This window comes from Oncorhynchus nerka, linkage group LG24 (genome assembly GCF_034236695.1).
Source record: "Oncorhynchus nerka isolate Pitt River linkage group LG24, Oner_Uvic_2.0, whole genome shotgun sequence".
NCBI classification, from domain to species: domain Eukaryota; kingdom Metazoa; phylum Chordata; class Actinopteri; order Salmoniformes; family Salmonidae; genus Oncorhynchus; species Oncorhynchus nerka.
In genome coordinates this window covers 30,726,062-30,751,825 of record NC_088419.1, presented here as the reverse complement: position 1 = coordinate 30,751,825, position 25,764 = coordinate 30,726,062, and the positions used below count along the sequence as shown (strand labels likewise).

Genomic DNA, 25,764 nt, shown 5'->3' with positions numbered 1-25,764 from the left:
TTTGATGCAAGGAGGAGGCGGTTGCTTCACCAGGTTGAAATCCAAAATAGATAGATTCTAGATGTCAGTCAGTTAGCGCACTAGCACTAAGCCAAGGTGGGAAAAATGACAAAACTCCAATAGCCTTCTTCAGAGAGAACATGACGAAAGTTGACAAAACAAAAAGGAGAACAGATGAGGTACTACACAAAGAGCAAGCAGGTATGATTTTCGTTTTGACTCCAAGGCAAGAAAGCACCAGAGCCTGCCGTGCTAACGGGTCCACAATAGATAACAATGAATAACAAAGTCTGTGAATAACATGAGGTGTAGCTAACGTAAGCCAGCTTGAGCTAGCTACTGAACTATCAAGCAAACTTGGTAGCAGAGAGTAGATCCTCAATACGATGTTGAGAAATAGTGCATTGTGGGTAGGTTAGAAGTTATCTGGAAATAAGTTAATAAATATGTAATAACCAAAAACATGATTATATTCGTACTTATAGGTAACCAGATTGTGGCTATAACTAAGTTATTAAGTCTCTGTTACATTGGTGAGTAAAAACTCATGCTTCCTACCCTATAATCTCAGAGTCTATACCAAGGCAGAAGACAGAAACACAACCATGTATTAATAAACTAAATATTGAATTTAATCTTTTGCATAAAAATGTGGGCAGAATTTACTTTTAAATTGTTCAATAGACAATCAATCTTGCAGGATGTGTGGACAGTTTTTCTGCACTCACTATAGGACTATAGGCAGCATGCATTTTTTTGTTTTAAAAAGTCACTGCAAAAGACTGAAACATTCTGCCCACACGTCTATAGAAATGTGATGAAATTTGCTATTACCCTTTCTATTAGAAACGGGCATGGCCCAGTTCCAAGTCATACAGCAAATGAGGGCGTATTTTGTTACCATAAAAGGTGAATGGAGGGCGTTTTCCAGGCGGGGTTGTATGCGCTTGTTCACAAGTGCACAAATATAATAATAATAATATGGCTCTGATTTATCAATGAAAACGTGTATATTTTGGGTAGCCCACCTAATCCTAAAATCTCAACACGATAGAATTTAGTAAGAAATGTACATACAACTAGTAGTCACTAGTTACCACAGCCACAAAGTCAAAATGGGCTTTATCGTAAAAATGTATGAAAACAAAGCTTTTTGGTCTAGATTTAAGGTTAGTGTTAGACATAATGTTAGCAGTGTGGTTAAGGGTAGGGTTAAGGTCATGGTTATGTTTAAAAGCAGATTTTAAGAAGAAAATTGTAGAAATAGGCGGAGATTAGCCATATTATTTTGTGGCTGTGGTAAATAGTGACGACCATAAATCAGGCCCCTCGTTTCCACTAGCTAGTCAGATTCCACAGCCACAAAGTCAACATTGGATACACAAATTAGCTTTTTGGTTTTAATTTAAGGTCAGGGTTAGGCACAAGGTGAGCAGTGTGGTTAATGTTAGAGTTAAGGTTAGTATTAGGTTTAAAATCACATTTTAAGAAGAAGAATTGTACAAATGGGCGGGGTTTAGCCTATGTCTTTGTGGGTATAGAAGCTAGAGACGACCATCCCTCCTTGCCTCACGACAATTCGACAGTGTTGCCGCACAAGAGACCGAAACCGGAGGAGATGTTTTAGACCTCCGAAAATATTTTACGGTGATGCGTTAACGATTTCAAGAGGATATAAGAGAGCTGGGATCAAGCAAACCGGGAACGAGCAGGAAGCGAAAATAAACGGCAGTTTCTGTCACGGTTGGAAGTTTTGACGGATTTCAAAACAGTGGATTCTGTGAATGTGATTGTAAACACTGTTCTGGGGTTGACACGAATGTAGGCTTAATTGCGTAGGACAGAAAGTTTCTGTAGGCTAATAGCAATTTTCCTTTTTCCAATGGACTCGCATTTGGAGACTGCTTGCACACAAAGTATGGAATTACCCCTGTAATGTGGATTGCAATTTCATTTGAAGAAAATAAAGGTCTACTCCAGAACAATGTGAAAAGATACGCGTCCTGGATTCTAATGTTTCTGGATATCTTGAAAATTATTGGCAACAGTTGAAATTATGCTCAACCGATTTTTGCTCAGGTGTCTTGCCTGCTCCGACCGTGGGACCAAAATGGATTTGACGCCACTACAGACCCCGGTCCCCCTTTTACAGAAGTTCTAACAGTTATTACACTTTGCTATTACTGTTTTAAACTTTACAAATGCTTTGGAAGAAATCGCCAGACGACCCGCTTGGATTTTAAATCTACATTTGCATTTGGAATTTCAATCATGAACTTTGACAGTTTGATAACATTATTTCTCCTGACACTTCTGTATTTGTCAGCTGTCAAGGTAAGTTATATGTTATAACAGACCCAGTGTCTCTAAATGGACGTCAAGAAATGGATTACATTTGTGAAATGTGGTCAATGTGGTCAACTTGTAGGTCGTCCTTGTCGTTCCCCTTGCTAGGTCATTACTCGTGTTTTAACAACCTCAAAATGTTTCATGGCTTCAGCGATATGTAAATAGCAATTACGCAAAACTGACACTACACCGACTTCACGTAGGCAGGCCTATTTAGCCTACTGTCTGACGTGGTGGCTTGTGCGTTTGCCGTTGAGAGGTGGAATATGTAGGGGCTAATGGTTTTGAACGAATGTGAGGAAGTTTCGTCTCTTCTGGTGATTGCGGGCCTGCTCAGAACCACCTTGGCAATATTATTACGCTTTAAAGGCGTAGCAGCGGCCTTTTGAATTCAAAGAGACATGGCAACAGGTTCGCTGCCTGCACACTCGATCCTGGCTTCATTTTAGTCCGCATTATTAGAATAGCCTACCACTACCCACCCACATTTTAAATTCTAAATTCTGACAAATGGGGTATTGGCTTAATATTTTAATATGGCTTTAAAATGACTTTAGAGTTTACAATGTAGACGTGGAGGTCTGTTGGTTTGCAAACCATTAATCAAGATGTTAAAACCTCCTCATAACCTTTGAACGAAAGTTTAGGGAGAAACAAAAACGCCAACCAATAGTTATAGTAGACACTGGCCTGAATATGTTAAATTCCGGAATGATATTGAAATGGCATATAGGCCTACTTTCTCAGTACCTGGGGCGGTCCATAGATTCCCAATGACTCATACGTTATAGGCCTAGGTATCTATTAGACCTTTATATTATGAACACTCAAATACAGTTTTACAACTAATAGCCCCACAAAGGCCTATCTCTTAACCCTGCTGGGGTCCCGCGCCCAAGCAGCCCACCTCTCTTCCGAGTCTCTCCCGCGCCCATACAACGTCAACCCGTTAATTCCCTAGAGACCAGTCAAGCGTTTTGGGGGTGTTAAACGAGCTCTTATAATCAACCCTGTTTAGTCAAAGCAACTGGCCGTTATTAGTAATATCATCAGATTGTCTATGGGCAGGTGTTCGCAGCTTGACACCCACTCCATTAATAACAGCATTTTAAGTGTTGCGGCCACTCTTTTGTGAGCCCCAATCGCCGGTCCCTCACACCACCCAAGGGGCGGAGATAGCCGCTGCCTGAAAATAAACCGGGTCTATTTTACTTTTGGCAGGGGTGAAATGTTCACTGGTTGTTACATTATGCGCTTGCGTTGTTCCGACTAAACACTGTAGTCCTCACGGAAAGCCACGAGGTAATCCATCTCCAGGCCTCATGCAATCCTGGTCAGATATTGCGCGAGTTTGCTTGCATAAAGTGAAAAGATGCCAGTCACTATGGAGCGACTGACAGCAATTACCGTGGAAAATGTAGAAAACTGTGGGCTAGATGCGGGTCATTGTTGCACCAGTTACCACATGTGGCCTCTGAGTTGTGTAGCTTAAACTCATATAGAGAATGAAATTGTAACATTTGCAAACATAGGCCTAACACTTCATCAGGGAAAGATAATGTAGCCTTGGCTATGAAACAAAACAAACACACCGCGTGGTCTTTGACAGCGTCCAACGTCATATCGTATGTCTGCGCCACGTAGCCTCTTTGGTTGCACGTTAGTCAATGTGAAATGCACTGTATGAAATTCATGACCGTAAGGATACAATTTAATCGCCAATTTGTGTACCCCTTTTCCTTTCTCCCGCGCAGAGTGCCCACATACCTAAGGAAGGAGGGAGAAGTGCGCATGACGGCGGTAGGTGTTCGATAGGGCACGGTGGGAATAGAGCTTTCATTGGGCTCCCTCGCAGGCAAACTGCCAATGAAACGGGGTTCACCTTGAAAGCAGAGTGAGACCCACGCCGCCTGGCGGAAAGAAGCCCAGCTGCACCATGTTCTCATGTTGGCTGAAGTAGGCTCCAACATTGAAACAAATAGTAACACATTTCAAACAGAGTAGTGTCCATTTTCAGTTATAATCTCCACGGATTCCATTTGAAATATTGTTTGAAGTTAAGATGTGGAAATACTCTTTTTAGAATGGAATTTAGTCTCTGGCCCTCTTGGCTTCTTTACACAAGCCTATGTTGCACAATATTAGGAAAGGGGCTGCTCTCTTAATCAAAAGCTGAACTTTATATGTGATTGTTTCATACTATGCTTGATTTGGCTGGAATAGGACACTGCAGGGAGTGTGCTATTATTTCCAATTTTCCCTTTCTCTCCATGAGGAATCAGAGTTGTCTGTATGTGGTGTCTCAATGTCTTTCCCAACATGTGCACCACTAGGCTACAATGTGTTTAGTGCTTCACAGCAGAAGGTACCTAGCTTTGTGGGGGCTAAGAGAGGGAGAGAAAGAGGAAGTCGGTACAGAAGCATACCACATCCACAATGAGAGAGGAAGGGAGGGGGATACCTTGTTGGGTGATGCCGGTTGTTGAAGGAAAGTGTATGTAGTAGACGTATATTTAGTGTGTGTGTGTGTGTGTGGAGTATGTACAGTGCCTTCAGAAATTGTTTATACCTTTGGTCTTTTTACAAATGTTTTTGTTAAAATGGATTTAATTGTAATTTCTTTGTCAACGATACACACAAAATATTATTTGAAAGTGGAATTTTTTTTTAAATGAAAATGAAACTAACATATCTTGATTTAGATAAGTAATCAACCCCCCGAGTCAATACATGTTAGAATCACCTTTGGCAGTGTTAACAGCTGTGAGTCTTTCTTGGTAAGTCTCTTAAGAGCTTTCCAAACCTGGAATGTGAACATTTGCCCATTATTCTTTTCAAAATTCTTCAAACTCTGTCAAATTGGTTGCTGATCATTGTTTTTAAAAACATTTTCAGGTCTTGCCATAGATTTACAAGCATATTTAAGTCAAAACTGTAACTCGGCCACTCAGAAACATGTAAATGTTTTATCCTGAAAAACTCCCCAGTCCTTAACAATTACTAGCATACCCATAACATGATGCAGCCACCACTATGCTTGAACATATGGAGATTAGTACTCAGTAATGTGTTGTATTGAATTTGCCCCAAACATAACACTTTGTATTCAGGACAAAAAGTTCATTGCTTTGTCATATTTTTTTGCAGTATTACTGTAGTGCCTTGTTGCAAACAGGATGCATGTTTTGGATTTTTTTAAATTCTTTACCGCCTTCCTTCTTTTCACTCTGTCAATTAGGTTGGTATTGTGGAGTAACTACAATGTTGTTGAGCCATCCTCAGTTTTCTGCTATCACAGCCATTAAACTCTGGAACTGTGTTAATGTCACCGTTGGCCTCATGGTGAAATCCCGGAGTGGTTTCCTTCCTCTCCAGCTACTGAGTTAGGAAGGACGCCTGTATCTTTGTAGTGATTGGGTAAATTGACAAACCATCCAAAGTGTAATTAATAATGCTCAAAGGGGTATTCAGTATCTGCTTTTTTTATTTTCACCCATTTACCAATAGGTGCCCTTCTTTGCGAGGCATTGGAAAACCTCCCAGGTCTTTGTGATTGAATCTGTGTTTGAAATTCACAGCTTAACTGAGGGACCTTATAGATAATTGTATTTGTGGGGTACAGTATTATTTGTTAAACAGTATTATTGCACACAGTAGCTAGGTTTCCATCCAATTGGCAACTGAATTTCATGTGAATATTCTAGAATCCAATCCAATATGAGTGTGTGATGACGTACTGCACACAAAATGTACTTTTTCGCTTATGTTTTCATGTACAGAAAAAAATAATCTTAAAGTTCAATGTGTTTCAATTTCATTTTCAACTCTACCGATAGTTTTGTTACAAAAACTGTTGTGTTAAATAGCAAATGTACCTGCACTCTAGCCAACAGATACAGTGCGGGTAGGCTGTGCGGGTTAGCTAGTCTACTTGATGAGATTATTATAGATAAGATCGAGAATATTTTTTATTTGTCAAACGGCAGTCAAGCATCAATCATCATGTCACAAGAACAAGACCCATGCTCTAATAAAGACTCAATAATCCATGCTTTCTGGGAATGCCATGAAGTCTGAAAGTTATGAGCGGAGCTAGAAAGTTGGCTGTCAGAAGTATTACAATATAAACTTACTTTATCGATCCCACCATGTATGAACAAATGATCTGTCAGCATTTATAAAAGTACACCGAAACTTCCTGCTTCCACCACAGCTGTCATTTTTTTTTATACAATATAACTTTACTCGCATATAAACAACTGGGGATGGAAACGTGGTTAATGAGTCCATGCAACTTATTATGTGACTTGTTAAGCAAATGTTTACTCCTGAACTTATTTAGGCTTGCCGTAAAGGGGTTGAATACTCACTGACTCAAGACATTTCAGCTTTTCATTCTTAATTCATTTGTAAAGATTTCAAAAAACATAATTCCACTTTGACATTATGGGGTATTGTGTGTAGGTCAGTGACACAATCTGAATTTAATCCATTTTAAATTCAGGTTGTAACACAACAAAATGTGGAAAAAAATCAAGGGGTGTGAATACTCTGAAGGCACTGTGCAGTATGTGTGTATAGGTTATTGGTGTATTAAATGTGTGTGCATGTCTCTCCTCAGTGATCTCCTTCATGGAGGTGTACAATAAGAGCCTGTGTCAGCCCAGGGAGCTGCTGGTAGAGATCCTACAGGAGTACCCAGAGGAGGTAGAACACATCTTCATCCCATCCTGTGTGGTGCTGACACGCTGTGCAGGCTGCTGCAACGACGAGATGCTACAGTGTACGCCAACCTCCACGCATAACGTCACCATGGAGGTGAGAGACTGAGCGTTTTACATTTTTACCCTTACACATCTCCATCACACGTTTAACTCATATAACCCTACTTCTACATATAACAGAGTCGTCTCCAAGGAGGTGAGAAACTGACCCCTAACCTTTGACTGTTTAACCTCTAAATCTCTTACATTTTGACTGGCCACCTCACCAGAATGGCCCTTTGTAACACAATGCGTCTCAAGTTATGTGGGTCTGTATATGAGAGTGTAAACGGTATATGTTCTAGTATATTTGGGTATACACTACCGTTCAAAAGTTTGGGGTCACTTAGAAATGTCTTTGTTTTTGAAAGAAAAGCGCATTTTTTGTCCATTAAAATAACATCAAATTGATCAGAAATACAGTGTAGACATTGTTAATGTTGTAAATGACTATTGTAGCTGGAAATGTCTTATTTTTAATGGAATATCTACATAGGCGTACAGAGGCCCATTATCAGCAATCGTCACTCCTGTGTTCCAATGTCACGTTGTGTTAGCTAATCCAAGTTGATCCTTTTAAAAGGCTAATTGATCATTAGAAAACCATTTTGAATGTATGTTAGCACATCTGAAAACTGTTGTTCTGATTAAAGAAGCAATAAAACTGGCCTTCTTTAGACTAGTTGAGTATCTGGAGCATCAGCATTTGTGGGTTCGATTACAAACTCAAAATGGCCAGAAACAACAAACTTTCTTCTGAAACTCGTCAGTCTATTCTTGTTCTATTCTTGTTCTATTCTTGCGAAATTAAGACTATTCCATGCGAGAAATTGCCAAGAAACTGAAGATCTCGCACAACGCTGTGTACTACTCCCTTCACAGAACAGCGCAACCTGGCGCTAACCAGAGTAGAAAGAGGAGTAGGAGGCCCCGGTGCACAACTGAGCAAGAGGACAAGTACATTATAGTGTCTAGTTTGAGAAACAGACGCCTCTCAAGTCCTCAACTGGCAGCTTCATTAAATAGTACCCGTAAAACACCAGTCTCAATGTCAACAGTGAAGAGGCGACTCCAGGATGCTGGCCTTCTAGGCAGAGTTGCAAAGAAAAAGCCATATTTCAGACTGGCCAATAAAATCAAATGATTAAGATGGGCAAAAGAACCCAGACACTGGACAGAGGAACTCTGCCTAGAAGGCCAGCATCCCGGAGTCGCCTATTCGCTGTTGACGTTGAGACCGGTGTTTTGCGGGTACTATTTAATGAAGCTGCCAGTTGAGGTCTTATGAGTTGTCTTTTGAACGGTAGTGTATGTCCTAGAGCAGGTGGGAAAGGATGGAGTGTATATGTGAGCATGTTTGACCCATCTACATTGGGGCAAAAAAGTATTTAGTCAGCCACCAATTGTGCAATACTTATTTTCCACCATAATTTGCAAAGAAATTCATTAAAAATCCTACGATGTGATTTTCTGGATTTTTTTCTCTCATTTTGTCTGTCATAGTTGAAGTGTACCTATGATGAAAATTACAGGGCTCTCTCATCTTTTTAAGTGGGAGAACTTGCACAATTGGTGACTGACTAAATAATTTTTTGCCCCACTGTATATTCGACTCTATCTTCTCCTGTTTCCACAGATAAAAAGAATAAAACCCCACAAGCAACAAAATGATATCTTCATGAGTTTTACAGAACACAATGCATGTGAATGCAGGTAAGAAGTGTACACATGCTGCACGTATACATATACTCACAAACTATCTATTCCCGTGTTCTTCTCAGTTCAGGGCATACGGAGGTCTTTCTACAAGGAATTCAGGGGATTGTAGATAAATTAGAATATTTTCTGACTTCCAGGTGCCCTCTATCAACACACTGGTTTGGTCTGGTCTGGTCCATCCAGATCACATAGTGCATGCAGAGTCACTTTAAACTCTGCAGGTCACAGAAAAGTCACACTGCATGAACCACATATCAGCGTTTTCCTTTAACGCCTTAGCTGTTCATTTTGACCAAAAAATTGTGAAGATTTCTATCTTACTCGTGGAGGCTAAGTTCAGTGTGTAGCATTTCCACCTTTTCATAACCTGCATATAACCTGTTCACAAACCATTAAAGGGATGGTGCAAGATATTTGTTAATCAAGCAGTTTTCGGTCAGATGAATTCATGGATTCCATTATTATGTTGATGCGTGCAGTTTGAAGGAAGTTGAAGGTAGTTTCACGAGTCATTGCTAACTAGATTTAGTGCAATAACTGGAGGTCTACAGGAATTATCACAATTTTGAAGCTGTATTTATAATTATATCAAATATATACAACACATTTTTCACCAACAGGTTTCTGTGCAATGCACCACACGACTAATAAGCAAAGCATAACTGTATACCGATTACCAACTTCGGGTGCTTTAACATTATGGTTTGCGTTTTCAACACCACAATCAAATTGATAGACTCAATCTCGATAAACAGAAAATACAGTGCATTCGGAAAGTATTCAGACCCCTTGACCTTTTCCACATTTTGTTACGTTACGTCCTTATTCTAAAATTGATTAAATTGTTTAGTTTTTTTCCCCTCATCAATCTACACACTCTACCCCATAATGACAATGTAAAAACAGTTTTTTTTTTAGATTTTTCAGCAAAAAAAATAAATGAATAAAACGGAAATATAACATTTGCATAAGTATACAGACCCTTTACTCAGTACTTTGTTGAAGCACCCTTGGCAGCAATTACAGCTTCGAGTCTTCTTGGGTATGATCCTACAAGCTTGGCACACCTGTATTTGGGCAGTTTCTCCCATTCTTATCTACAGATCCTCTCAAGATCTGTTAGGTTGGATGGGGAGTGTTGGAGCACAGCTATCTTTAGGTCTCTCCAGAGATGTTCAATTGGGTTCAAGTCCGGGCTCTGGCTGGGCCACTCAAGGACATTCAGAGACTTGTCCCGAAGCCACTCCTACGTTGTCTTGGCTGTGTGCTTAGGGTCGTTGTTTTGTTGGAAGGTGAACCTTGGCCCCAGTCTGAGTGCTCTGGAGCAGGTTTTCATCAAGGATCTCTCTGTACTTTGCTCCATTCATCTTTCCCTCGATCCTGACTAGTCTCCCAGTCCCTGTCGCTGAAAAACATCACCACAACATGATGCTTCTAGCACCATGCTTCACCTTAGGGATGGTGCCAGGTTTCCTGCAGACGTGACGCTTGGCATCCATGCCAAACAGTTCAATCTTGGTTTCATTAGACCAGAGAATCTTGTTTCTCATGGTCTCAGAGTCCTTTAGGTGCATTTTGGCAAACTACAAGCGGGATGTCATGTGCCTTTTACTGAGGAGTGGTGGTTCCAAACTTCTTCCATTTAAGAATGATGGAGGCCACTGTGTTCTTGGGGAACATCAATGCTGCAGAAATGTTTTGGTCCCCTTCCCCAGATCTGTGCCTCGACACAATCCTGTCTCGGAGCTCTACGGACAATTCCTTCGACCTCATTGCTTGGTTTTTGCTTTGACATGCACTATAAACTGTGGGACCGTATATAGATAGGTGTGTGCCTTTCCAAATCATTGAATTTACCACAGATGGACTCCAATCAAGTTATGGAAACATCTCAAGGATGATCAATGGAAAATGCAGCTGAGCTCAATTTCAAGTGTCATAGCAAAGGGTCTGAATTCTTATGTGAATAAGATATTTCCGTTTTTTTATTTTGTTATATACATTTGCAAACATTTCTAAAATCCTGTTTTTACATTTTCATTATGGTAGATTGATAAGGGAAAACATGAATTTAATCAATTTTAGAATAAGGCTGTAACGTAACAAAATGTCAAGGGGTCTGAATACTTTCCAAATGCCCTGTACATCCCTCCCTACCTTGTACCCAGTATCGAAGGCTTGGCTTCGATACTGAAGTAGTATAATCAGATTAAAGCATTGTGACTGGTTGTGTCTATGCCACAGATAAAAGGTAATAGATTTTCAAAGTTAAATGACTAATATTTAGGCTATATTGAAGCATTAGGTTTTAGGTGCACGAGGAATAGCCGCTCATATCGTAGAGGCAGAGCATGCGTTAAGCTTTCCTGAATAACTGGGCCTGCCGGGAGCATACTTATGTGGCCACATTATAGGACGATTTGATGATGATCTGAATCAGACAGCACATCTCAGTTTCAGAAGTAAAAATACAGTCAGACTGGCCTGCTACAGTGCCTTTCTAGACCTTGTAAACTGTTGAAAGTTGACACAACTGATCCAAATGGAATGAAACATTCAAATCACAGGGCTTTTGCACCACTATTCAAATTACATTTTCACTGCCGTTTCCAGCCTAGAGTAGAATTTTGTACTCACTTGAAAACAATAATGCAATTATTCATTGCATTGTGGTGTTGTAGGCTAGTCTGGGTAGGATAATTGTATTGTCTCTAAACAAGATCAATAGGGGCGTTTTTTTTGTTTTTGTTTTTCACCTTTATTTAACAAGGTAGGCCAGTTGAGAACAAGTTCTCATTTACAACTGCGACCTGGCCAAGATAAAGCAAAGCAGTGCGACAAAAACAACAACACAGAGTTACACATGGAATAAACAAACATACAGTCAATAACACAACAGAAAATCTATATGCAGTGTGTACAAATGAAGTAAGGAGGTAAGGCAATAAATAGGCCTTAGTGGCAAAGTTATTACAATTTAGCAATTAACACGGGAGTGATAGATGTGCAGAACAGGATGTGCAAGTAGAAATACTGGTATAAATACTGGTGTGCAAAAGAGCAGAAAAAACAAATGACATCGCCAAAGTCGAGGATCGGCAGGATTGTCAGTTTTACGAGGTTATGTTTGGCAGCATGAGTGAAGGAGGCTTTGTTTTGTGAAATAGGTAGCCAATTCTAGATGTAATTTTGGATTGGAGATGCTTAATATGAGTCTGGAAGGAGAGTTTACAGTCTAGCCAGACACCTAGGTATTTATAGTTATCCACAGATCCGTCCAGAGTAGTGATGCTAGGCGGGTGGGCGGGTGCGGGCAGTGATCGGTTGAAGAGCATGCATTTTGTTTTAGTAGCGTTTAAGAGCAGTTGGAGGCCACGGAAGGAGTGTTGTATGGCATTGAAGCTCGTTTAGAGGTTTGTTAACACAGTGTCCAAAGAAGGGCCGGATGTATACAGAATGGTGTCGTCTGCGTAGAGGTGGATCAAAGAATCACCCGCAGCAAGAGCGACATCATTGATATATACAGAGAAAAGAGAGCTCCGTGTCTCTTGTCTTCACTGTTCTTTCATGCTCAATGGTGCACCTGGCCTCTCTGCTGCTCATCAGCTATTCCTCTTTGTTCTAATACAAACTGTCCCTTGGCAACTTCCTTCAAACTGCATGCAGAGACATACAAATGTTATCTGAAGTTCATCTGAACATTGCCAAAGTCTTGCAATATCCCTTTAATTAGGAGTTTGTTAACCATTAGTAAACATGAGTAAACCATTGTATGTTTTTGTGACTACCTAGTTTATAAGTAGACTGTATAGTTTTAAGGAGTTTTCTCCAAACCTATGAGTACTATGCAATGAGACGTTTCCCAATGCTTGACCTCCTGTACCCACTGGATTAGCTGTGAGCCCAAAGATGTGTTGCTCCATAATCAGTTACAGCCAAATGATCAAGTTGAGCAACAAAATAGACATGGCAATCTGCTATTGTTATCAAGATATTGTGTGTGTGTTTCAAGGAGATAAGTCGGGGAGAAAGACAGCCTTGTCAGAGGTAACGACAGTATCGTCATGACTATTTAGGGATCAGGGATGGACAATACTAGAGTAGCAGAGTGCTACAGGGCCACCCAAGCTAATACCATGCCTATGTCTCTGTCCACTGTTGACGTGAATCTGTTTACGAAGAAACAAACGGTGGGCTATAAGGTAGCATCATGTTTGTTTCTGTCTTTCAGGCCAAAGAATGAAGTGAAAGAACAGAAAGAAAAGTGAGTACAGACTCTTGCTGTGTTGTGACTATCTGCCTTAATTTGAAAAGATACGTTTTTTTTTCTTGTCCATCTCTGTCTTTTTCGCATTGTCTTTCTCCCGCTATCTTTCTCCATCTTCTTCTCTCTCTCTCTCTCTCTCTCTCTCTCTCTCTCTCTTTATCGCTATTTCTCTCTTTATCGCTATTTCTCCTGTGCTCACACGTTTCCGGCATTTCTCTTTCTCAACCTGTGTTGTTACGCACAGTATACAACAATGTATCAAATGATCACTGACACCACCATGTTGGCACAGATCCAGTGATCTTCCTGTAGTTTAGGAGTTCACAAAGAATCACATCCCTTCTATCCATTCTAATTCCATGACCCTTTGAGCTCTCAGGTGAGACACACAGAAAACCCACAGAATACTTCAATGAATGAGTGACACCTGATGAGGTCAATGCCTTCGGCACATTTCATATATTGTCATTTTTTTATGCACCTGCTTCTCTTTACATTCCTCTGTTATGGTCCTTCCTTTCCTCTCTATACATGTCTTTAAGTATGTCTCAGGGTTCATGTCTCTACCTTTGTTTTACAGGCTCCTGTGATGTGTAGATAACACTGTGTGTTTTTAGAGAACCTCTTTAACCTTTTCTTTTTTTACTGTTTATGGGTCTGGCTTTAGTGGTTCTGTTCCACTACAATTGGCCAAAGGATGTACTAAGGGTCGCTATACTGCCTTCTCCGCCTCTACATAGGATTGTCTCGTTTTCCTATGGCCTAATCCTATAGCATTACGAGGGTTTTTGGTAGTATTTAGGTTTTATATGTCGGGTATCCTGCGTTATAGATGAGGGTTTGTTTCTGAGACCTCTGACCGGCCTCGTTTTAACCATCTATGTGTCTGAAGGGTGAGGGCTTTAGTGCTCCTTGCCACCATGATTCTACTGTACACACTGTACACTTCTGTACACTTCTGTTGTTGATGCTACCGTGCGTTACTGTTGGCTCAACCTTGACCTCTGACTTTGCTGTGGTCAGGGGCCTCTTTGGTAGTTAGTGTCACAGTGGTAGTGTTAATGATGCTACCAAAAGGCCTTTGGTCATCATCCTAAGGAAGCTAACTCAAGTCCAGGTTCACCCAAGCCTGTTCCTTTCTTGTCACATTTTGGTATATACAGTGCCAGTCAAATGTTTGGACACACCTACTCAATCAAGGGTTTTTCTTTATTTTTACTATGCTCTACATTGTAGAATAATAGTGAAGAAATCAAAACTATGAAATACACATATGGAATCATGTAGTAACCAAAAAAGTGTTAAACAATTCAAAATATATTTTATATAGTAGATTCTTCAAAGTAGCCACCCTTTGCCTTGATGACAGCTTTGCACACCCTTGACATTCTTTCAACCAGCTTCATGAGGTCGTCACCTGGAATGCATTTCAATTAACAGGTGTGACATGTTAATTGTTAATTTGTGGAATTTCTTTCCTTCTAAATGCCTTTGAGCCAGTCAGTTGTGTTGAGACAAGGTAGTTATGGTATACAGAAGATTTTGGTAAAAGACCAAGTCCATATTATGGCAAGAACAGCTCAAATAAGTAAAGAGAAACGATAGTCCATTAAACGCTTTGATGAAACTGGCTCTCACGAGGACCACCACAGGAAAGGAAGACCGAGAGTTACCTCTGCTGCAGAGGATAAGTTCATTAGAGTTACCAGCCTCAGATTGCAGCCCAAATAAATGCTTCACTGAGTTCAAGTAACAGACACATCTCAACATAAACTGTTCAGAGGAGAATCAGACCTTCATGGTCAAATTGCTGCAAAGAAACCACTACTGAAGGACACCAGTAAGGTGAAGAGACTTGCTTGGCCCAAGAAACATGAGCAATGGACATTAGACCGGTGGAAATATGACCTTTAGTCTCATGAGTCCAAATTTGAGATTTTTGGTTCCAACCGCAGTGTCTTTGTGAAACGCAGAGTAAGTAAGTATGTGAACGGATTATCTCTGCATGTGTGGTTCCCACCGTGAAGCATTGAGGAGAAGGTGTGATGGTGTGGGGGTGCTTTGCTGGTGATACTGTCAGTGATTTATTTATAATTCAAGGCACACTTAACCAGCATGGCTACCACAGCATTCTGCAGCAATACGCCATCCCATCTGGTGTGTCATTTTTTTGTTCAACAGGATAATGATCCAACACACCTCCAGGCTGTGTAAGGGCTATTTGACCAAGAAGGAGAGTGATGGAGTGCTGCATCAGATGACCTGGCCTCCACAATCACCCAACCTCAACCCAATTGAGATGGTTTGGGATAAGTTGGACCGCAGAGTGAAGGAAAAGCAGCCAACAAGTGCTCAGCATATGTGGGAACTCCTTCAAGAGTGTTGGAAAAGCATTCCAGGTGAAGCTGGTTGAGAGAATGCCAAGAGTGTGCAAAGCTGTCATCAAGGCAAAGGGTGGCTACTTTGAAGAATCTACAATATAAAGTATATTTTGATTTATTTAACACTTTTTTCGTTACTAGATGGTTCCATAAGTGTTATTTCATAGTTTTGATGTCTTCGCTATTATTCTACAATGTAGAAAATAGTCAAGATAAAGAAAATCCTTGAATGTGTGTCCAAACTTTTGACTGGTACTATATACCCTGCAGCTGTAAAATCTCATCTCATATACTGTTATCTCAAACATGATGAATCAGCGAGCTCGGCTGCCCCTCATCGTCCAGCATTTATTTCAAAATGTTAAGAGTAGCCGAAGGAGTTAAGAGTACCTGAGTGGCGCAGCGTTCTAAGGCACTGCATCTCAGTGCAAGAGGCGTCACTACAGTCCCTGGTTCAAATCCGGGCTGTATCACATCCGGCCGGGATTGGGAGTCCCATAGGGTGGCGCACAATTGACCCAGCGACATCCGGGGTAGGCCGTCATTGTAAATAAGAATTTGTTCTTAACGGACTGGCCTAATTAAATAAATGTTAAATTAAATATAAAACAAAGAATGTCTCAAAGCCAGTGTTCTTTTGTTCATTTCTTTTCCCAGAACGGTGTTAAAATGTATTACCATCATTTGGTTCTATTTCAGTCCATTCTCAGTCCATATAGTCTCTGTGTGAATGAACAATTGACTAACTGATCTCTGAACTCTGTTCAGTTTATTTGTCTCTGTCCGTCCTCCTCCGATGTCTCTGCGTTATTGTGCTTCTTTCTCTATTTCCAGAGAACCCTGGAAAGGCAAGGGCAAAGGCCAAAAAAGAAAGCGAAAGAAAAAGCGTGAAAAAAAGAATCGCCACTCGTATGTCAGCTCGGCCTTCTCCTCGCTCCACCTGCACCTGACTGTGGCGTTTCTGATCATTAAGCTTGTTTGGGAGGAGTTAATTTGACCCTTTTAATGAATTGCCTCTCTATTCACCGCCCCACCACTCCACCCAATACCACCACACACATCTATTGGCATGAGACTGTAGATAGATGTCATCCCTAAATAATAAATAACATATGATCCTAGATCTATGTTTAGGGGTGACTTCTACCTCATAACCCTACCTCCTTACCTCACTACCACCCCCACCCCCACCCTGGGCGGTGTGGGGACGGGGGTGAAGGAATGGAGTGATAGGGTAATGGTGAAGGTAACAGAACTGAACCTACCAGCATGGCTTTTTGCAGGCGATGTCACTAATCCCGTATCTGTTGTGGGAATCATCCAAGGCCTATGTCAGTGTTGAGTCTGTCTCGCTTTGCTGTGTCTCCAACTTTTTCCTCTTTCCTTTTTTAGTGTTTCTTTTTATCCCTCCAAACAGGCTTTTTCTGTTCCGTCCGCCATCACTGGGCTTTGTTTGTGATATAAGGATACGAGAGATGGCTATCACATTGTTGTTTCTTTCTGGGTTATGTAAACCAACAAATTGTTTAGCCCTTTCTATTTGTGCATTCTCTTTGTTGCCTCTATGGGTCTGAACAACACAAAGAACACAAAAATATGTTTCGTTTGGTGCTGTTTTTACCGGAAAGAGGTGCTCGTGTTTCTAAAATGGTCTTAATGTCAAAGAATAGCGTTATTCTGTTCGTTGTGCTGTGCCTTTAGTTCTCAATGGAATGTCTGTCTGTCGTCCCCCATACTCAGTGAAAAAGGTTTTGTCCACTATTAACACCTCTGTGTGGGAACATAATGGCACAGTCTCTACTGTTCTGTCATTTAAACCAGATCTATCTTCTGGTATCTACTGGTTCTCTATCTGATCTGTGTCTATAAGGGACAACATTTACTTGTAATCTTTCAATTCAATAAAAACTCATCCTGTATCTTTAGGGATGAGTTTAATTTGACATTTTTTTGTTGTAAACCTCACGTCCCAGCCAAAGCTTGCTAGTGCATGTCTAACCGAAACAATGCATACTGTACGTGGGCAAGCCAATCATCCTAAAAATCACTCCCCCCTATGAGACAGTAGGAGGGGGTCTCCCTGCCAGCATGGGCTGAGTCGGGAGCCAGGAGACAGGGGAGAGAGAGATAGTGAAGGGTTTAGGGGTCATTTTGCTGCTTGCAAATTGGTTCTGTTTTTGTACAACCCTCTGGCCACATGCTATAATTCATCCTCTTTTACCCACACCACAGACTGCACATTGACACAGACAGCACATTGACACAGACTGCACATTGACACAGACTGCACATTGACACAGACAGCACATTGACACAGACTGCACATTGACACAGACTGCACATTGACACAGACTGCACATTGACACAGACACCACATTGACACAGACACCACATTGACACAGACTGCACATAGACACAGACAGCACATTGACACAGACAGCACATTGACCCTGAGAGTGTGAAGTTTCAGCATGTGATAAGAGGGTTGACCTTAAGGAAAATGATCGTGGAAGTGTTTTTCTATATTAACACCATTATAATAATCATCCTCCCTCTCTTTTTCTCTTCCTCCTTTTTCGTCTTCTTCATCCTTATCATTTCCTCTCCTCTCTCTCTGTCTACAGTCAGTGCGAGCCATGTTGTGATGGCTGTTTAGCGAGGAGAAAGCGGTTGTTCATCCAGAACCCTCTGACCTGCCAGTGTTCCTGCAGAAACTCTGACGCCGACTGCAGGGCACGTCAGCTGGAGCTCAACGAGAGGACCTGCAGGTGTGTGTGTGTGTGTGTGGGGGGGGGGGCTTGTTATATCACTCTTGGACTCATAACTCCTTTCGGGAACCAAGATGGTGTTTGGTGGCATTTCTTGACCACATGAAGGCATACCATTAGCCAAGAACCTGACCAAGAAATTGGCGCTAAGACCACGAGTGTGTTTTCATACAATCATATGTTTCTGTCTGTCTTCTCTGTGATCCCCAGATGTGACAAGCCCAGGAGATGAGTCTAAGCTTAAGATGAAACAACGTGAAGGGACATTCACAAGATATTTCACAGCACTTTCAACTCTGAGCTTATCTTCTTTGTGGAAAGCATTCCCCTGGACTGACTGAGAAACAGCAGTGAGAAAAGAGAGGGGGAGAGAGAAAGAAATAATACATTAATAGAAAAATAATCCCAATGTATCTGCATATACTAAGAGAGAGAGAAAGAAAAAGTACAGAATTTGTATTGCTGCTAAAAGAGCTAACTAAAACCCATCGTTTGGCGTTTGACTGGACTACGGTTTTGTTGTTGATTCATTTATGCAAATACTTCACTGGATATGTGTGAGTACTGTGGTTATGTGTTAAATCATAAGGAACAAAACCTTGCTATGTGGTACGTATATCCACAGAAGAGAAGAGGAAGGAAGAACATTCTTCCTGACCCATAGACTCCCTTTGCAGGAGCCCAATTGCAATGGCAGGACAGCCAATGGGAGATAGGGATCCGTCCCTTTATGACAGCACTTCCTTTTCCTTAAAGGAAGTTCTAGAACTGATGCGTGGAACGTGTGGAAAGCTAGAACTGTGTATTTTGCTGGCCTAGCTAGCAGTGGAACTGGATTTGGAGTGCCATAATACCCAAAGGGATACTGATGATTGATTTTGGTATACATGGAAACCACTAGAAACAACTGATACTGTAGCTTGATTCCATTGAGAAACTGCCTCACAAACTGTGCTAATCACTTTAGAGTGAGAAATCCTGAATTAGCTTCTTAAATTATTTTTGTTTATTTTTGGGGGAGGGGAGGGGGATGTTATGCTGTCTGGTTGAACTCAATACAGAATGCAATAGTATAGATGGCAAACAGTCTGTATATACTATACCTACTTAATATCCCTTATGTCATAGTCCACTATAGATAATTTATAATGTTAGAGTATTTTCAGTATTCAGTCCTCTACCCATATTTAATTTGATCTATTTATATATCAAGTGTTATGTTCCTTTGGGTTTCCCCCCTTCCTGCTATGTGATGCCATTGTGGTCTCCATTCTGCCTAGCTACAAGGAGATACTGCTCTAGGCTTTTATAAGAAAAAGAAAAACCTTTACGTTAACATTCCTGAAATGGATCATTTGTATGGACGCCATCTATTCTGGATTTATCAACCCTTTTTATAGAGGGTGGAGGTTCTGTGTGTGATTTTTAACCTGCTCTATGGTCTTGGCGTGTGCGTGTGTGTGTGTGTGTGTGTGTGTGTGTGTGTGTGTGTGTGTGTGTGTGTGTGTTAGAGAGGCAGAGGAGGCTTATGCTTGTCTTGAGCTCCATCACGCAGATAACAATAAACCATTGCTAAAAGAAAGCTTGGCCTACCAAGTCAACTGTTTGTATTACAGCTAGCAATCTGCAATATCAAGAATATATGATATCGTGATAATAGTACTTATGGTTTCTTTTCCAATATTAACATGTTTTTTTCTGTGACAGTGTAAAGTAGTAAAGCATATTTATTTACAAATTTTATTTCTTATTTTGTATATCAAATTGAGGAAAAGGTTTCTGTGTTTTGAAGCAGTGGGTTTTGAAGAGGTTGTATGAGTTATTGTTTGTGTTGTGTTTGAAACAGCTTCTCCAACATACGACAGCCATCTTTGATATCTGTTATGACTACGAAACTCGAAAAGGTATGCACTCACACAGCTCATAAGAGCATGTGCTGTGGAATATAAAACATGATTCAAAAGAAGAAATTCCTGAACACCTTTGACAAAGATCTGTAGACCAAAATAGTGTATGAATAAAAAGATTTTGCAAGGCAGCAGTGTGGAGGAATTTCTTCTTTTGAATGCCCGTGGAACTCCAGAAAGCCATGAGGCACATGGGGAAATACTTCTGATGACCTCTTACCTAGGAACTTTGGAAGTGTGTTTTTACCTGCTATAGGCCACGTTCCAATTCTTTAAATTGTCTTCCTTCCGCTCTCACGAAGTGACCTGACAGGTGCTGGTCACTGATCACAATGAGTGAGTTAGCAATGCGAGCTAGCATGTTCACCACTAACAAAGGTGGACTAGTTACTGTAAAAATACTCCTGTGAAATAATCTCAAGACTATTATCCCTGCTTTGCTATGTGGTAAAGGTTTGGTGACAACAGCCTCAATTCCAGTGGTTCCCATCCAAGGGTACTTGGACCCTTGGGGGAACTTGGCCAATCCACATGGGGTACTTGAGAAGACTCATTAGAGGGTACTCTGGGGGTACTCTGGGCAGAGCAGAATTCAGTTGGTGGGATAGTTACTGAAAAAGATTGGGAACCATGCATCTAGTCTATCAACTATGTCCAATACACTGGCAGTTTCTGTAAGGACAGACACTTGGAGACAGGAAGCAAGTACAGGGAGTGAACATTTAATTCATAAACAGACATGAAACAGGACAGGACAGCGTCTGGACATGAAAAACATAACGACAATAATGCTGACATGGGGATGAAACAGGAACAGACGGATATAGGGAAGGCAATCAAAACATAAAGGAGTACAGGTGAGTCCAATGAAGTGCTGATGTGCGTAACAAAGGTAACAGGTGTGCGTAATGATGGGCAGGAGTGCCAGGTAGGGTGACAGTACCCCCCTCTAGGGGCGCCACCCGGCGTCCCACCTGGGTGAGCAAGATGGGCCGAGACATGGGCACCAGACAAGCCGGCTGAGGCGTAGAAGCACTACGATCCGGCTGAGGCGTGTAAGCCGGCTGAGGCATGACGTGGGATGGGAGCCTGCCGAACCAACCGAGGCAAGGAAATTTCTCGAGCCAGCTAAGGCGTGCAAGCCCGACGAGCCAGCTGAGGTACCCCCAGTTCCATCGGCAACAACACCCAGACCCGACGTCACCAACAAAAACAAATACTCCCTGATTATTCAAATTGTTGTGTCAGCGTTCTGTAAGGAGAGACGCTTGGAGACGAGAAGCAAGTACAGGGAGTGAACATTTAATTAATAAACAGACATGAAACACGACAGGACAGCGTCTGGACATGAGAAACATAATGACAATAATGCTGACACGGAGATGAAAAAGAGGAACAGACAGATATAGGGAAGGCAATCAAAACGTGAAGGAGTACAGGTGAGTCCAATGAAGCGCTGATGTGCGTAACGAAGGTGACAGGTGTGTGTAATGATGGGCAGGAGTGCCAGGTAGGGGGAGCGGGAGCAGGCATGACCCCCCTCTGGAGGCGCCACCAGGCGTCCCACCTGGGTGAGCAAGATGGGCCGAGACATGGGCACCAGACAAGCCGGCTGAGGCGTAGAAGCCCTACGATCCGGCTGAGGCGTGGGAGCCTGACGATCTGGCTGAGGCATGAAAGCCTGACGAGCAGGCTGAGGCATGACGTGGGATGGGAGCCTGCCAAGGCAACCGAGGCAAGGAAAGCTCTCGAGCCAGCTAAGTCATGGAAGCCCGATGAACCAGCTGAGATACCCCCGGTTCCATCAGCAGCAACACCCGGACCTGACGTCAACAACAAAAATAAAAACCAAAACTCCCTGATTATTCAAATTGTTGTGTCAGCGTTCTGTAAGGAGAGACGCTTGGAGGCGAGAAGCAAGTGCAGGGAGTGAACCTTATTTTTTTTAAATGTATTAATTCTTTTTTTGACCCATTTCGTGGTATCCAATTGTTTAGTAGCTACTATCTTGTCTCATCACTAAAACTCCCGTACGGGCTCAGGAGAGACGAAGGTTGAAAGTCATGCGTCCTCCGATGCACAACCCAACCAAGCCGCACTGCTTCTTAACATAGCGCGCATCCAACCCGGAAGCCAGCCACACCAATGTGTCGGAGGAAACACCATGCACCTGGCAACCTTGGTCAGCACTTCATTGGACTCAGCTGTACTCCTTTATGTTTTGATTGCCTTCCCTATATCCGTCTGTTCCTGTTTCATCCCCATGTCAGAGGAAACACCGTGCACCTGGCAACCTTGGTCAGCACTTCATTGGACTCACCTGTACTCCTTTATGTTTGGATTGCCTTCCCTATATCCGTCTGTTCCACAAAGGTGACAGGTGTGCGTAATGATGGGCAGCCTGGCGCCATTTAAAGCCGGGGGGGGGGGCAGGCGTGACAGTTTCTTCAGTTATATCACACCCTCTGAACCAATTATGCTAATTATGGAAGCCCATGGTAACCTAGGTTGAATATACTTGTTATCTTCAACCTAGATGGTAACCAGGAAGTATCCTGTGGCCTCATTTATAAACTGCGTATGTACAAAATATACCTCAAAATGCGCATGTGCCAGTTGTCACACAAAATTTGGCATTTTACAAATTGTACTTGACATGAGAAAGTGCTCACCTCCCCGCAAACCTTAGACCATGTGTACACACATCTGCTAGTGGTTTAAATATTGTATTGCAAGCTGGCAAGTAAGTATTGTGTGCAAATGGGGGACATGATGAAAAGCTTATTTCGAATGCAGCCATTTCCTGTTAGTAAGAAAAGCAAAAATTAGTGTTTAATTTTTTATAGGAATCTTTTACATATTTTATTTTCATAACCATTTCAGAGTAAAAAATATGCGCTGCATGTCCTCCCTATCCCATACTAACCCACATGGGTGGTTAAAAGATGAACAAGGTCGATGCTCCAGTACAGTTGGTGACGGTAATCCACCTTAAAGTTGGTTGCCAACCGCTATATAAAATCCACAGAAGAAGAAGAAGTATGAACGAGGAGATAATAATCAAAGAAAACTAACCTAAAACTATCTAAGTTTCCCATTTTATTTGTGGATTAATTTACCATTTTTTTTAAATTGTTGATTTTGTGTGACTCAAAATGGGTAAAAATTCTACAAAGATCCGGGGAAAAAAGGATCATGTGCATTTCAGGAAAAATAACAACCCAAAGTTGGATATTTCCTAGGACAAATTAGCTAGCAACATCAAGCTAGCAAAATGTCCATACATGCTTTGTGTGTGTTTTAACCTGTCTGTCACGCCCTGACCTTTGAGATCCTTTTTATGTCTCTATTTTGGTTTGGTCAGGGCGTGAGTTGGGGTGGGCATTCTATGTTTTGTGTTTCTATGATTTTCTATTTCTAGGTTTTGGCCGGGTATGGTTCTCAATCAGGGACAGCTGTCTATCGTTGTCTCTGAATGGGAACCATACTTAGGTACCCTTTTCCCATCTGTGTTTGTGGGAAGTTAACTTTGTTTGATGGCACTTAGCCTTAAGCTTCACGGTTTGTTTTTGTTTTGTATTGTTTATTGTTTTGTCGGTCGTCATTTAGAATAAAAGAGAATATGTACGCTCACCAGGCTCCACCTTGGTCCAGTTCTTTTAATGGCTGTGACATTGTCCCCAAATTAATATTGTTGGTTGAGAGTTGTTTTTGGTGTTTCAACCTGCGTGGGTCTGGTGAGGAAAGGCAAAATCAACATGCACAGATGGCAGACGCACACACTGAGTTGTTTTGGTCACCATGTAACGGGAAATATGCTATGTATGGCGTGCCCCAAATTTATACATTTCAATATACGTGAGCAGACTTTTTAAAAATGGCGCGTGCAAAAATGTTGTCTGAAATTTACGCAACGGTTATAAATGAGGCCCCTGGGGAGCAGAGCAGAAAATCCAATCCTAATCTCCCTGTAAATGTGGATTACAGGGAGTTTGTTGGGTTTTTGGCCATGTTTGTTTTGAAACAAGTGCCCTCTTAGTCCCAGAGGTAGCCATTTCCCGCCGGATTACCCGTTAGCGCAGAGCGCTAATGCAGTTGTGTGAAAACACTTCTATACCACAACGATTTATTCTACTCATGAAATATACCATAAACCCATTTAATCCCAGGGGCCCTCACACGGCTAAACACCCTTAAGAATGCCATAAACTATTTAATCTGTGATTTACTCCTGTATCCAGGGGAGGTGAGCGACCTAGCCATCCATTTCTCTCCCCCGCTAGCTATGTAAATATAGCCTAACACAAGCTAGCTAGCTGACCTGCTGGACTTTACTCTGTTAGTTTAGCAACGGTGAGTCTGTGACATATTTGATTGTTTTTATAAAGGGACAGTTTAATGTGTGATCCAACACTGTTATCATTCTGGTTCCTCTCTCTCGCTTAAAGGAGGGAAAATATAACGGGAAGTCCAGAATGACTAAGCGTTTTTGTTGTTGTTTGTGAAGTATTGTGTTTTAGTCAAGAACTCCAGCCATGGTTATGTTACTAATGTATATACAGGTCTGGTTGCCCGCATTTAGTAACTCTTCAGAAAGACAGACTTTTCCCACAGACTTACTTTTCCAATGTTTATTGATTTATCATGGTGGGGAACTCTCCTTGTACCCCGTTTGTCTCTTTGTCTCTCCATTAATTTATCTTTTGTAATCTACAGCAATATTTTATGACAAACCACACAGGGAGCAGAATAACATATTATTTATTTAAAGTCTAACCTGTTGGGGGGGGGGGGGTTCTAAGCTAACATTTGGAATTGTTTTAATAAGATTGTCATAATTTAGCTTTTTGCTTAAAAATTTTAGGACCCATTTTTGGTCCAACAAATATAATATTGAATTTGTCCTTTACTACTATAGCCCAGATAAACGCATTGAATAACACATTCATTAATGGCAAATGAATTATAAGAAACAAGGTTATGGAGTCTAAAAGATATAAGAAAGCTCAGAAAATATGCAGTACCAGTCAAAAGTTTGGACACATCTACTCATTCAAGTTTTTTGTTGTTGTTTTGTTTGACTATTTTCTACATTGTAGAATAATAGTGAAGACATCAAAACAATGAAATAGCACATATGGAATCATATAGCAACCAAAAAAGTGTTAAACAAATCCAAATGTATTTTAGATTTTAGATTGTTCAAAGTAGTCACCCTTTGCCTTGATGATAGCTTTGCACACTCTTGGCATTCTCTCAATCAGCTTCATGTGGAATGCTTTTCCATCAGTCCCAATAAGCGCAAACCAGAAGGGTTGGCGTATCGCTGCAGAATGCTGAGGTAGCCATGCTGGTTAAGTGTTTCTTGAAATATAAATAAATCACCGACAGTGTCACCAGCAAAGCACCCCCAGACCATCACAACTCCTCTATGCTTCACGGTAGGAACCACACATGCAGAGATCATCCGTTCACATACTCTGCGTCTCATATAGACACGGCGGTTGGAATCAAAAATCTCACATTTGGACTCATCAAACCAAAGGCCAGATTTCCACCGGTCTAATGTCCATTGATCGTGTTTCTTGGGCCAAGCAAGTCTCTTCTTCT

General features: G+C 41.4%; 1 protein-coding gene across 3 annotated transcripts; it reads left to right on the top strand.

Moving 5' to 3' along the window:
* Positions 1-1,460: 1,460 nt before the first annotated feature.
* On the top strand, positions 1,461-20,285 carry LOC115107843 (vascular endothelial growth factor A-A-like). 3 transcript variants are annotated; one of them, XM_065008815.1, is made up of 8 exons: positions 1,544-2,334; positions 4,104-4,149; positions 6,971-7,167; positions 8,749-8,825; positions 13,063-13,095; positions 16,314-16,388; positions 18,104-18,247; positions 18,458-20,285. In XM_065008815.1, the coding sequence occupies exons 1-8, from the start codon at positions 2,272-2,274 to the stop codon at positions 18,477-18,479; spliced, it is 657 nt and encodes a 218-aa protein (XP_064864887.1). In that variant the 5' UTR covers positions 1,544-2,271; the 3' UTR covers positions 18,480-20,285. The 3 variants fall into 3 exon arrangements, with proteins under 3 accessions (XP_064864886.1, XP_064864887.1, XP_029487375.1); XM_065008814.1 differs by lacking the exons at positions 16,314-16,388; positions 18,458-20,285 and adding an exon at positions 15,280-15,497 and having other exon boundaries at positions 1,461-2,334; positions 18,104-18,218; XM_029631515.2 differs by lacking the exon at positions 16,314-16,388 and having other exon boundaries at positions 1,545-2,334.
* Positions 20,286-25,764: the final 5,479 nt, after the last annotated feature.

What these genes read in the sequence shown, in the direction of transcription:
- LOC115107843 (XM_065008814.1), top strand. Translation starts at nt 2,272, where the DNA reads ATGAACTTTGACAGTTTGATAACATTATTTCTCCTGACACTTCTGTAT. An exon ending in GAGAAGTGCGCATGACGGCG is followed by an intron (nt 4,150 to 6,970) that starts GTAGGTGTTCGA and finishes GTCTCTCCTCAG; the next exon opens with TGATCTCCTTCATGGAGGTG. An exon ending in CGCATAACGTCACCATGGAG is followed by an intron (nt 7,168 to 8,748) that starts GTGAGAGACTGA and finishes CTGTTTCCACAG; the next exon opens with ATAAAAAGAATAAAACCCCA.